The 15,119-nt window shown below is 31.1% G+C and overlaps 1 protein-coding gene across 4 annotated transcripts in view; it reads left to right on the forward strand.

Annotated features, from left to right (window-relative positions):
• Positions 1-9,587, forward strand: part of LOC143048275 (uncharacterized) — a 34,701-nt gene extending 25,114 nt beyond the window's left edge. For 3 of the 4 annotated variants that reach the window (XM_076221863.1, XM_076221862.1, XM_076221865.1), the window contains 6 exons: positions 2,666-2,839; positions 3,109-3,264; positions 4,663-4,740; positions 5,809-5,992; positions 6,767-6,966; positions 7,748-9,587. In XM_076221863.1, coding sequence (XP_076077978.1) covers positions 2,666-2,839; positions 3,109-3,264; positions 4,663-4,740; positions 5,809-5,992; positions 6,767-6,966; positions 7,748-7,883 — 928 coding nt within the window. In that variant the 3' untranslated portion in view covers positions 7,884-9,587. The remainder of the gene's footprint in view (positions 1-2,665; positions 2,840-3,108; positions 3,265-4,662; positions 4,741-5,808; positions 5,993-6,766; positions 6,967-7,747) is intronic. The other variant, XM_076221864.1, reaches the window with a different exon arrangement.
• The last annotated feature ends 5,532 nt before the right edge of the window (positions 9,588-15,119 follow it).

The raw sequence follows: 15,119 nt of genomic DNA on the forward strand, positions 1-15,119 counted from the left end.
TGCCTTTTTCTATTGAAAAGTTGTTTCTCAGATTATTTTTTTTTTTAAATCAAAATGATTTATACTTAAATCATAGTAGATAGACTTATCTGCATTCAATACTGTTTTACAAATGTTAAAGATTGTCTTTAGAACTTATTCTAAATAAAATTTAGGCAATTCAAAATATTCATTAATTCAACAAAATTTGATAATATTTGTATTGTCATATAAACATATGGTATTTACATTTGTAGTTTGTGAGAAAAAAAAAACAAACAACAATGAACAAAAAACAGTTATAATGCAAAGAATTAACAATTCTATAAGAAATTAAAACACATGGATTTTTTTTAGGTTCTGCCCTCAGTTCTAATAATGACTATTTTATAAGGGAGCCAATATTTTCAACGTATTCATGTAATAAAGGTTTAGCATTTCTTTCACTTTTTGTTCTTGGGTTAGAGACATTATTATGAGAAGGTAAACAATTTTCAAATAGATTATCTCAAGTTGTTTTGTTAATTTTACAATTAAGGAAGGAGTGGTCTTCATTGTCCAGCAAGTGGCACAGTTTACGCATTCTATCTTTTCTAGGAATTTTATATTGTCCACTATTTTCTATTTCTAAATTACGACCACTAGCTCTCTATGTGACACATTTGAGTAAACAGTTTTTATCAAAGTTTTTATTCTTAAATCTATTTTCAAAAATGTTCTTATATTTTTCTTTAAATTGATTTTTCATCAATGGTTTTAAAGTCTTAATTCATTCAAGTCCCTGAAAATGTTAATGATATGATATGATTTTTTTTTAAAAGAGAGACACAAATAGTTTTTTCCTATTAAAACCGTATTATGATATTTGTAGTTTTCCTGAATAATAAAAGATGTTATAAAAATTCATTATAAGAGGATTGATAGTGTCTGATTATTTTATTTTGTTAAGAAACAGGCTTGCTAAAAATTACTTCCTTCATGGTTTCTTAATAATGCAAATAAACAATTGAATACAATGAACATCATAAACATTAATTTTTATGCCCCACCTACGATAGTAGAGGGGCATTATGTTTTCTGGTCTATGCGTCCGTTCGTTCGTCCGTCCGTCTGTCCGTTCGTTCGTCCGTCTGTTCGTTCGTCCGTCTGTCCCGCTTCAGGTTAAAGTTTTTGGTCAAGGTAGTTTTTGATGAAGTTGAAGTCCAATCAACTTGAAACTTAGTACACATGTTCCTTATGATATGATCTTTCTAATTTTAAAGCCAAATTAAACTTTTGACCCCAATTTCATGGTCCACTGAACATAGAAAATGAAAGTGCATGTTTCAGGTTAAAGATTTTGGTCAAGGTAGTTTTTGATGAAGTTGAAGTCCAATCAACTTGAAACTTAGTACACATGTTCCCTATGATATTATCTTTCTAATTTTAATGCCTAATTATATTTTTTGTCCAATTTCGTGGTCCATTGAACATGGAAAATGATAGTGCGAGTGGGGCATCTGTGTACTTTGGACACATTCTTGTTTTTTTTTACTTTTTAAAAAAAATAATTAAAGTCTGTTGTCTTTCAAATGCTAGTCAATAACTTTATCTTTGACATTTTTGTCTTTTTGCTTCTCAATATTCTTTTACTAAGAAGACATTAAAAGAATAAGAAACAAAATCACACAAAAATGAATAAAAAAAAAAAAAAAATTCAAAAGACAGAAAAATCAAAAATAATATTAATTAACATAGACTAAAACAATGTCTTATTCTACATTTTCAAAAAAGGTGAAATGTCAAGTTTGAAAGAAACCTAAGTTACCTGTACAGGTAAATTTTAAAGAAACATACAAGTTGAAACCCTGATTGATTACAACAGGTAACATTATTAGATAAAACATCAACCTATGTTTTATGACCCCAATAAATGGCCAACATCTCAAGATTTAATACCCCAATAAATGGCCACCATTGGATGTTGGCCATGCAAGAGGATGGACATAATTAAGAGAATGTCACAGGCTGTACTGTATATATATGTCAAATAATACATGAAACTTCTACTATAAAATTGAGAATGGAAATGGGGAATGTGTCAAAGAGACAACAACCCGACCAAATATGGATATATGTTAATAGTTGTAACACTAGCTTATATATATTATAAGAATCTTTCGCATGGGGATTATGTTTGATTATCAACAACAAGTTCGCCCTTCAAGTCAAAAGTGTAGTCAAGCGAAAAGGTGGATTGTAATTTTGCTCATTTCACATAAAAGCGAAAAAGGAATGAATAATTGAATGCGTTTCGAGTAATTTGAAAGGTAAATGTTTCTCCTAAGACTCTACCTTTTTAAAATAACACAACCCTTGGTAATATATAACATGCAGAACACCAAAAAGAACCAACAAAGTAAGCTAGTTAAAGTAATATGAAACTATAAACGATTTGCATTCAACACAAAAAAAATCCAAATAACAAATAAAACTCCAAACAAACAAAACAGAACAAACAAAGCGTTCTTTGAAATTGGAAATCAACGGTAAAAACTCTATTTTGTAGTGCACTAGACACTTTGGTTTTCAAAACCCTCGCCAGTGGTGCTCGAATCTTTGTGTTTATATCATTGGGGATAATAGTGCTTTTCAAATTTCAATTCGTTTCCTTTAAGATTCATTTTGTTGAATATTTTTTTTTCAGACACAAGAAAGAATACTTTCATGATCCATTTAATTATATCGATCTGCCCTCCTCATTGCTGATATTATCGGCCATTCCACTGAGAGCGTTAAAACTGAACGAACAATGGCCCGTGCTGTCTGTTGCCTTTTTGTTTTGGGTATTACGAATTTTCAAATATGCAGCAGTATTAAGGTATTGTGTTGTTAACTAAATCAAATCAATGTTTTAACTGTAGTTTATCAATATACGTTTACAGAAACATTAAATTACCTAAATCTTAAATTTAATGACATTTATCACACAAGATTTCATTTATGTAAAATATATTATCATCAATTCTGTAAAATCCATTTTTTAAATTTTGTGATTTAAAAATCTAGGTTTCAGTTTCTGATGTCTTTTTTTAAAGATTTTTTTATAATACTGTTTATATCTTTCTGTCTTTCATTTTTGTATTGCAGACAAACTGGTGCTTATGCTCAGATTCTTTGGAGGGTTTTAAGACATGATTTTATACAGTTTACTTTTGTCTTCCTTGTTATGTTATTGGCCTTTAGTGGTGCTTTTATGTTATCATTGAAAGGAGAACATTCCATGGAAATTCATAGCGAAACAAGGTAAAGTTGTACAACTAAAGGACCTAAAGTCAATTTCATGTGATTACGGAAAACATCATATTTTGAGTTTTCATGATGCGGTAACTCTAGCTTACATTTTTTTAATATAGAGAGATATTTCTGTTATAATCGTAAACCGTTGCCTACATTTTTAAACAAATGGAATGATTCAGGTATTTACTTAAACTTTTTAATGAACATTACTGATAACTTGAGTTTTACTGAATGATGTTACTGGTTAATGTGGTACAAATATTCATCTATGTGAAACGATTTGTTTTTCAACACAAACAAGCAGAAGGGAGTCAAGGGTTTTGATTGAAGTCAGCGTTCAAATTAAAAACTAAAAAGACAAAATATTTAAATGGTTATTTTAAACTCCCCATTTATTGTCTGATATATCTAATGCTATTTCACCTTATGATATTTCACATGATTTCCTTGTAGTCAAGACGGTACAAAAAATATTTTGCAAAATATCAAAATTCGGTAGTAAAATACAGGAACACGTTTTGGTACAATTATATCAATATTCGGTAATTAAAGCTGTAATCAGTAAAAGAGGGACGAAAGATACTAGAGGGACATTCATATTCATTCATTGAAAACAAACTGACAAAGCTATGGCTAAAATATAAAAAGACAAACAGACAAATACTAGTATAAAAAACACAACATAGAAAACTAAAGACTAAAGACGAAGCAACACGAACCGCACCGAAAACTGGGGTGATATCATGTGCTTCGGAATGGTAAGCAGATCCTGATTCACGTGTGGCACCACCGGTCGGGTTGATCATGTTATAACAAACATGGTAAAAGGTCTTATTGGTATGTAAAATGTGTGGTGAAAAAGGAAGTAGAGTCTTGTTACGACATAGACAAGAAACATATCTGATATCATCTATGAAACGGTTATTCCATAAACCAACTCGTGATGTCGTCCGTAAAATTTACGAAAGGATGATTTTAACTTCACAAATTGGAACTCTTGGTTAAATAGCTTCCTTTGTAGCATCAACCAGCTATCGAGGAAATCATGATAGGAAATACCAACCCGGAAAATCAATTGGGAGATATATACTCCGTATGTGCATATTTTTTATAACGAAAACATTCGATATGTTCAAGGAAATAGGGAATGCTTTGCAATCATAACGAAAAGGGTTTCCGTATGAAAACAATGTTTTTTTTATCAGTTAAGCATATTACGGAATCTTTTAAACGATACAACTGTAAACATTATGTTTTAGATTAAACAAACGTTCAATATGTTTCATACGACATAATTGTTACAGTAGGTTCTTTACAATATAAATATTACAGTATATTATATGGTATACATTTCGCTGTATCTTTCATACGATGCATATTTTACAATATATTCCTTTTTTGTAGTTCATTCTGGAAAATCCTTTTCCTCGGAGTAAGAATTCTTATAGAAGCTGAAAGAATCATTGAATATTCAGAACTCAAGTATGCAAGTTTTAATTGTTACGTTTCGTGAATTATTGTCAATAAGTACAAACTTAAGAAAATCAATGAATGTCGCTTTGATATCAAACACGCTCACATGCATATCATCTTATTTACCATAAAGAAATACCATAAAGGTAAATATAAAAAATGTCATGATTTTTTCCGTGAAATGAAAAATCAGACGATGAAAAAAGGGGTAAAAAATAACATCAAATGAGTATCTTTCTCTTTATCTGTTCTGTCATCGGTATATCTTTCATCCCATCTGTACGTGACGGTGTCATTAGGTTGTACCCTTTCCGTCATTCCGTCCGTCCCATTTTTATTGCAAAGCCTCAGTGCTGGCAGACACTTTTATCAAATATATAATACATATAATTCAAATCCAATTAAATCACAGCAAATATCACAACCCCAATTGGAAAATATTTAACACATTTCCTAATTAATTGGTTGCAATGTTTACTTTGAAAAATAAGGTGTAGTTATAAAGTTGTATCTGAATGAGTCATTCAAGAATTATATGTAATCTTAGCTTGTTGAAATCCGTAGTTTTCATACGGTTTGATCAAATGACCAAGTGAGCTTTATGTGCTTCGTTCTTTGTCCTTCATAGTTAGTTAACGTTTACAAAATTGCATCCTATGACCCTAATGAGCTAATTGGAATCTTACTTGGCCAAAATAATGCTATGTGGATCTAGTGTAATTGTCCGATGATCCTGCTTGTCAACATATATGGCTATAATGGTTACAAAGAACACATGGTAAAATGCATTGTATATTATTTTCTATCCCAGAAAGAGAAACTCTTAAGACGGCAGAAAGTTTATGTTGTTAAAAGATCTTAAAACGAGAAAAAAAACAAGGATTGTATGTCTGGTATGTTGAGATCTGAACAGTGAATATGCTTTTTTTTATCAAATATACTCCTTGAACTTCTCAGTTTGTTAATTTTATTTTAGCTAACTTATTTACTATTGATTTGTGAATTTATGTTTTCAGAATTCATTTCAATATGAAAAGAATGTATCAAACTGAACGACATATCATATATTTTTTTCAGGCCAATGAGCTGTATTATTATGGTTATGTTTTTATTCACATGCTGTGTGGTTTTGTTGAATATACTGATAGCACAGCTTAGTGATACCTACCAAAATGTACAACAGGATGCTCAAAGAGGGTTAGAGGTCAATAGGGCATGGATAGTTGCTAGAGTAGAACTTAATAGTTTATACTTAGGAAAGGTATGTTTAAGTTTTCATAAAATACTATATAGAGTTAATAACATGTTTTTGCTTTTGTTGCAAGCATTTTGACAATGTTCTTTTTTTTTATTTTAAATTCACAATATTCTAAGTACGAGAAAAGGAGACTTGTCAACTGAACTTATTTTGGATGACCAGAATTTGTTTAATATATATTAACTTGATAAATGGAAAATATCGTTGATCTGTTAAGTTGATGGCAAAGGACCCTCAATACTTATCTGACGGGGAAAACGAAGCATCGGATAAAATCATAGATCAAACCCCACTAGCATCTAGTCCAACTAAAAACACAAACAAACAAGAATGTGTGCATAGTACACGAATGCCCCACGCGCCTTATAATTTTGTATGTTCAATGAACCGTTTAATAGGGGTCAAAACTCTAATATGGCATTAAAATTTAAAATATCATGTCATATGTAACATGTGTACTAAGTATGAAATTGATTGGACTTCAATTTCATCAAAACTACCTTGACCAAAACTTTTATATGAAGTAGGCAGACGGACAGACGAACGAACGAACGAACGAACAAACACACCGATAAACATAATGCCACTAGGTGGGGATTAAAAAAACAAAATAAATAGAAAATACAAATATGTAAACGCCAAGACAATCTAAAATCTATATAGTTCTCAAATGGAAAAAAACACAACTCTTATATGCGGCTGACGAATTGGTGGTTATATTTATCAGGGGCTAGTCTTAGTTCTGTCAATCATGTGAAGGCACTAGCTTAATTTCAGAATCATCGAACTACTCACTACAAAGAAAGTGAAGATATAAAAGATGTGAGGGAAGTTCTTGAGAGATGGGAAACACCACCTTTAAATGAGATGAATAAACATATACAAGACATTTATGATAGCTTGGATTCCCATAAAATGAATTTATTAACAGTCCGAAATAGACTTGCTCGTCAGGAATCAACCCTTGGTAAAATCCAGTGAGTATATATATATATATTTTCCCAAAATGTAAATCAAAGAACTATTATAATTCTTAACGAATTTGGGAATTTAATCCACCACATTATTTTGTTGATATTCGATCTAGTGAGATTCATGTTCGATTATGGATTTTACATGTAGCAACATGCTCTGACAAAATGGTAATAGAGTAACTTTATTTTGGTAAATGGTTACCCGAGCTTTTTTAACGTAAATTAAATTGATGTATTAGAATTGCGGTCAAGTTAAGGACAATTGTAATTTTACCGGGAATGAAATTATTGAACATTTTTTAAAAATTTGTGAAAATTGAGTTACATTTTGTACTTTATTGGTGTTTTCCTATGTGCTCTTTATGATTCTTTATTGTCAAATTAATACATACATATATATATATATATATATATATATATATATATATATATATATATATATATATATTAGTACTGTTTGTGTTATAGTCGCCATCATGTAAAATTAGACCCAGGTTTTTTATTAAATATTTTAAACTATCAATCCCGTTCATTCGATACGGTTTTAACTTAACGGAACATAAAATGTAAACAAAAAATATATTGTCCTACCTTATTGTGTAAACTCGCTTACACATTAATCCAAAGTGAAAAACATCAGCTCGAATGATGGCGTTTGATAGTTAAAAAATATTTGATCAAGAAACTTGGTCCAATTTTGCATGACGTCATCTATAGTTGCATTTAAAAAAAATCGCATAATAATCAAATGGAATAATTGAAAACTCTGATTGAACTTTTACAGAGAACAACTCGAACTGATTATACAATTACAAAAAGGAGGTGCCAATCAACGTGATTCCTCGCTGTCTGATATTTTACGTGAAGTCGTTGAAGACGTCCAGCCTATCAAAAAATCAATGGGAACCAATCAAAGCTAGGAATTCAAGGTGACAAGATACAATAAGTATCCTTGTTTTCAGAACTACATAGCAGATGAAACGCCTTACTTAGTATTTGGTTGAACACGTTCAGCTTATCGAAGATACAAAGGGAAACAAAAAAGCTAGGAATTCTAGGCTACAAAATTCAATTAGTATCCTTGTTTTCAGAACTACATAGCAGATGAAACGCCTGACTTAGTATTTGTTGGAAAATTGTTTTCTCTGGGAACAGACTGTACACCTTGAAAACTGTTTACATTTATCTTATATATATTGACACATGTATTTTTATTTTTGTCTTAATAGTAATGTGTGAATACTGTTTTAGATAATAACTAATGCAGTTTGTTTGGAACATATGCCTATAAGTATGTGACCGTGACTAAGAAAATAGGTCCAGATGGGAGTGGAATTATACATATATTTTTTTTTAAAACATTGAACGGCATTAATGTGTGTGTTTTTTTTTTAAATTTGAAAGATGTTTTTGTGCTCTTTTGTTAAATATTTATTTGTTTTGAGATTGTGACACAGTGATGACTGCTGTATCCATATTTTGACTATTTTACATATTGTGTGTGTTTTGTTCTCGCATCGTTGTAAATTAATGAAATTTGATGCGACTGTCAAACAAGTGAAAGGTTAAGCGCTATAAAACCAGGTTCAATCCACCATTTTCTACATTTGCAAATGCCTGTACCAAGTCAGGATTATGACAGTTGTTGTCCATTCATTGATGTGTTTTATCGTTTGATTTTGCCATTTGATTATAGGGACTTTCCGAATTTTCCTTGGAGTTCAGTATTATGTGATTTTACTTTTTTTATACATATTTTCATTTTTTTTCAACCCTTTGTCAATACTATTAATGTGCTTACTAGGAATACAAACGTTATGATGATATTTCAACTGGTTTCGAACATGTTCATATTTGGCATGTATTTGCGTACGATAATACATAATCAGAAAAATACGGAAATTCAATCAAAATTCTGATTAATTGTTTTCTTTGGAAAATTGGAATGTTGTAAATGTGTTCCACCTCAATATTGTATATTTGAATACTCAAGGATTGAATATCTATATTGATGACAAGAATTCATTTTTTGTGGAATATTTATATTTTTATGTGGTTTCCATGGAAACAAAACAATAAATATTCTAGATTTTTGTTTTCATATTCTCCCATTTTTACAGCAATTTTATGTGTTGTTTTTGGTGGTATTGTACTGTCTTCTTATCATTTTTGTTTTGTTTATCACATTGATACTTTGATTTTAAGTGTCTTGTTTTAAGTTTTGGTAGGTTTTAAATGAGTTGCTTTTTGTTATCGTTTGAATGATTTATATGGTACATAAAAAAATGTATCAAGACTTCCATCGGTTTCTTCCCCAAATTAGATGAAATAAAAACGTGAAGTTAGTGGAATTGTTATTGAAAATGTCTGCAGTACTCTGTACCAAATACAGAATATACTAGTCCTCTGATATTTGGTCAATTTATCAACAACTCACAATGTTTTGACGTTGTTGGTGACATTAGCCTTGATAATTAAACAAGTAAGACCCGTTTCAGCTGTTTTTACAGCTTGTTCTGATAGTGTACTGTTTCACAACGGTCTCGTGTTAAAGAAGGATTTATCGCATAGAAACATGTTTAACCCCATCATATTCTAATAAATAAACTCATCATAGATACCAGTATTGAAATTTTAAGTTAATTTATAATTATGAACATATCAATGATTATCATACCTCAAGTCAACACAGAAGTTTGACTACTGGGCTGGTGATAACCTCGGGGAATTAAAACTCCACAAGCAGTGGCATCGACCCAGTGGATGTAAATAAACTATTCATAGATACCAGGGTCGAAATTTTGTATTTACGCCAGACACGCGTTTCGTCTACAAAAGACTCATCAGTGACGCTCGAATCTAAAAATGTTAAAAAAGCCAAATAAAGTACGAAGTTAAAGAGTATTGTGGACCCAAAAAAATCTAACAGTTTGGCCAAATACAGCTTAGGTAATCTATTCCTGAGGTAGAAACGCCTGTACCTGTCTTTAGTTAGTGTCGGTAATTCAGTTGTTGTCCTTGATTGAATAAACCACAAAACAAATCATTTTCAATGAAATTAAGTCATCAAGAAAACATTGTTATCATGGAGTTATACTTGCGATTCGACTAATGCTAAATGCTCTAATTGGCAATGCAATCCATATTTTAACCAAATTGGGCCGCAATCATCATTTGGGATTTTGTATTAAAATATATTTCCAATGGTCCTTTCTATCGACTAACATGGCCAAAAATTTGGCATAGTAGACAAAACATACTTTGGTATTTTCTTTCATAAAAAGCTAATATTTCTTGATGGAAATTAATGTTTATTAGATTCTCCATCATCTGTCACAGTGATAGCAATGGTTGGCTTTGGACAGACTATGACATTATTAGTTGCATTATAGCAGTATTCTCTGATTTCTTGACAGATACCACAAACTTGCTGCATTAAATCTTGTGTGGGTTAAGTTATCTGGCATTCATGTTAGAATCATGTTACTCATCTGTGTTTTGGTGAAATAACAATTAAGTGGTGGTATGTGCTTATATGCTGCAATGTTGAAATATTTCAGAGGGTATTGGTAATAATATATGACAGCTTTTTTCCATATCCCTGACTAATTGGCAATATTATGGCGATTCCTACTGAACTTGATGACACTATCTGTAATATGCAAAATAATAAAATATAAAGGCTATTACATCATCAACAAATATATATGGTACATGCAGTATGTTTTAAATGTAGCCAGAAGAGATACTTCATTCAAAAAGGTCCTGCAGTGGATATATGATTCAAACATGTTTAATCTTTCAATTGAATAATTATTCTTATATGGTTAAACAGTGCCTCAGTGATAACACTCAGTGACAGGTCGATGGGACAAGAGTTTAATCCCACGCCCTTCCCGAACTTACACACCACTTTGATTAAAAAAATAATGCCCGATATATATAAATTTTAGTATAAAATCATCCAATACTTTTTAAATGTCACACATTTTGGGGGTAATATTATTCTACCAAGTTCTTGTTATCTTCTTATCTGTAACTATGAACTGTTCTCGGAACGTTAGATTTCAAACTAAAACTGTCTTATTCTTTTAAACACACTAATAATAAAATAAAATATACAATTACATATTTCATTATACATGAATACAGACAACGAAGACGATTAAGGACACCAATAACGATTATTGTACAAACATTTTCTTATAATTATACGAGAAGCTGATTAATTTCATTTTAACAAAAGCAAACGTCGACCTGATGACAGCAGGACACATATGTTGTATTCGCGAAAAAATGTATTGCGGGAAATATGAAATATGACTGAAAGGAATAAGTGTTCGTCATCTCAAGAACATACTCTAACTTTACAGAACACTTTTTCTTGTCAAATACAGAATTCGACCGCAGAATTAATAAGTTGAAAATCTGGATATGCAGTAATAAAATATCAAATAACTTAAATATATATACTACATGAGTGGAGAGTTGTCTCGTAGGCACTCATACCACATTTTCTTTTATCAAATAATATTATTTTCCTCAAGTAATTGATCATAATACTATTTCGAAAATGAAATAAAATACTCAACAACTTAAGTGTTTTATCATGTTTAATGTAAATTAGAATAGGAAGGATAATATGATTTCCATGCATAAGACAAAATACGTACATCCACTACAAAATACAAAATAAAAGGAATAAGGATTGTATTGCTCTCTCGTTTCCCAGAGTTACAATGAGGCCCTTAACACGAAACAAAACACCTCTTATCTCACAGCAGTTTTAAGACGATTCCAGTTTGAGCGGAATTCTTTGCAAAATGATAGCCGCAACTGTGAATTGAAAAAAGCCATGGGGTACCGGGCTATCAACATCAATAAAGTAAATCTTGTCAAAAAATCAAGCATTCATTGTCACAATTTAACCAAACAATAATCACCGGTAGTAAAAAAAAATAGACAAGAAAATTTAAACACAAAGCAGTGTATATAAAGTGCGAATCCAGCTAGTTCATTTTTACTGTTATATGCGGGTATGTCTATTGTAGAATAAAGGATCATGGGAAAACTGTATTTGTTTACGTTTTGAAAATATCAAGTTAAAGGATTTTAAGTTAAGTTTTAACATATTTTCATTGTGATATGTCTTTATAATATACAAACATAGCATTAAAGTTCAAATAAGTGTTATAAAAGCATCATAATATAGCATATCGATTATTGAAAGCGATCCATTTTAACTATAGATGCGATGAATTATCACTGTTAGTGCAGTCATTATTAATGTAGAATTTTTAAAGATGCGAGGAATTTTCATTGTAGAATTATGTGATAAATGCACTTGCAACAAATGAAAAAAACCTTAGTTGATGACTTTAGGATTTATGAAACATGTATTTTCAAATTGAAATACAAACTCCTCATTCATTCTTCATCAAATATATAGCTTTTCAAACTTGTAACAAAAGCGATTCTCAAAATGTCATATTGTATTCTCCAGATTATGTTTCTCCTTGATTTTAACTTATATAGGGAATCACTGGAAGGTGACAGCAGCGGGCCCTCTTAGGCAGTCAGTGGGCCCCTACTTATGAAAAATTGTAGATCCGCAAATGGATACTACCGCAGAGGTAAAACCATGCACATTTGGGTTATTGTACGCGAAATGCATGCTACAATTCATTTTTGTTGATTTTACACCCTTTGGAACTCTATGTGGGCTATTTCAGCAACTAGGCAAAAGAAATCCCCAAACTAGATACACGGTTAGATTCAGCATGTCAACGAATTCCAAATATCTATATTAAAGGACTTTTGTCTATAAATTTGGACCCCACAAAATTGAAAAAGGGACCAAAAATATAAAAAAAAATGCATGCATCGGATACATTTGTTCTTCAAGGCATGACTGCAACAATAGGATGAATATACAAAAATATCTTATTCTTGGGTCTCATTGGGGGGTTCTGATCCCGGATCCCGCTTACTGTTTTGTCAGATTCCCGTATTCAGCTTATTGTTTTGTCAGATTCCCGTATCCCGCTTATACTATGCAGTTCTAATTTTTATCCGTGTCCCGCTAGACTTCATTTCCCGTTTTTCACTACACAATCATTTGACTTTCACCTGTCACGCTTGCAAAAAATCGGCAATCCGGCGTGACGCTTATACCCAAATGCGACCCACTATTTTACTCTATTTTGACTCATATTAATCCTATTATAAATATATTAAAAAAGTAGCGTAGATTCTTTTATCCCTTTTTATCCCGTCTCGTTTCGTTTTTGAGCCATATATAGATGTCGTATGTGACAATGAGACAACTCTCCATCCGAGTCACAATTTATAAAAGTAGACCATTATACGTCAAAATACGGTCTTCAATTACATGGAGTCTTGGCTCACACCGAACAGCAAGTTATAAAGGGCTCCAGTGTAAAACCTTTTAAACGGAAAAACAAAGGTGCAATCTATATCAAGATGTACGTAATTAGTGGTGAAATGTCATGGAAATGGATAAAAAAATAAGGATAAAGATCCCTATACGCTTTATAAGAAACTAAATGGAATACATTTGAAATTAATGTTATTTCTATTGAATTTATTAAGAGTGTTTTAAAACCAAACTTTCCTCCGTAAGTTAAATTTGATCAAATCTTTCTCTTACTTTATCTATTGTTTGAGAAAGTCGGCTAAATTAAGGCTTTACAGCTAATTTCCTAATGCATGTAAAGCAAAACTTTGGTTGGCTTGCTTTGTTTGTATAATTGTTTATACAAACTTTGTAAATAAGATTGACATTTTTAAACAATATGAATAGGCATAGTTTAACCTGTATTTTTAATATTTGAATTAAATTGGGTTTTATCATAATGATTATCAAATTAAAAAAAAGCAAGCAAATCAACTAAAGTCTTGCTCTACATGCTTAAAGAAATGAGCTTTAATAGATAAAATAAAATAAAATTATACAGTGAAAATGCACCGCATATACAATAATAATGATTCGCTCCACAGTGAAAATGAAAGAATAGTATCATTATTCGACAGTAAACATGACTAGCATTACGGAATCATCATAGTGGAATTTAGTTAAATATGAAGAAACTGAATGACAAAACATATTCTACGTTATACAACTTTAATAATTGTATTAAAATGAATATGTTTTACTGCAACAACATCTAACCTGTTAGTTATAAAGCACCTGCACGATCTGTTCGTGAAATGTCCTAAATATTCACCTATTTTGTATATATTTAACAACTGGATGGCTTTAGGCGCGATAAAACCCCGCTCGCATCTCTTACTTTGTTTTATTAGTATTATGTATTTCTGAACATATACATTTTAACTAATTTTCTTGATTTTCTTCAAAAATTAAAAAAAGTTCGTCTGTTTATTTATCATTCTACAGTAGACATTTATGGCATATACAGTAAAAATGATATTTTAGGATCCGCACTTTACATACACTGCAAACGGACAAAATTAATTTGTTCATCTCTCTGTTCAAAATGAATAGAAAGATAGAAATTAAAACTGGTACCATTGGCATAGGTAAAGAAACAGTTCATAGGTTATGTAGTAATGTGACGTCTTGGGAATGTATTTCTGAGTTACAGGAAACAAGTGGTGGTAGGAAAATGAGTGATCGGAGGCCAGAAAATAAGTGACTCATTCCCTGTTTTTTTATTTATATCTTCTAGGGGATTGTTCTTAACTTTCTTATTCAAAACCTTTTCCGAGCAAGTCTGTCGGCTTTTGACCATCCCATGTTGTGGTCTATGATAGTAATGGTATGGGTTTTGAGATCAGCTTGGGTGTGACCAGGTGATCTCAAATGACGACTTACGGGGAGGTTCGGCTTACATTTGTATTCACTTCCATGACTATTCATAATCCAAGTACCAAGTCAGGAAAATGGCCATTGTTATATTATAGTTCGTTTTTGTTGGTATTACATTTTAATGTTGTATTTCTGTTGTGTCGTAGTTCTCTTATATTTGTTGCGTTTCCTCAGTTTTAGTTTGTAATTAGAATTTGGTTTTTTCTCTCTCTATAGACTTATGAAATTCGAACAGCGGTATACTACTGTTGCCTTTCTTTATCCATGACTATTCATGCCTTTGTTGAATGGTTATTCTGTCGCG

This window comes from Mytilus galloprovincialis, chromosome 10 (assembly GCF_965363235.1).
Source record: "Mytilus galloprovincialis chromosome 10, xbMytGall1.hap1.1, whole genome shotgun sequence".
Classification (NCBI taxonomy): domain Eukaryota; kingdom Metazoa; phylum Mollusca; class Bivalvia; order Mytilida; family Mytilidae; genus Mytilus; species Mytilus galloprovincialis.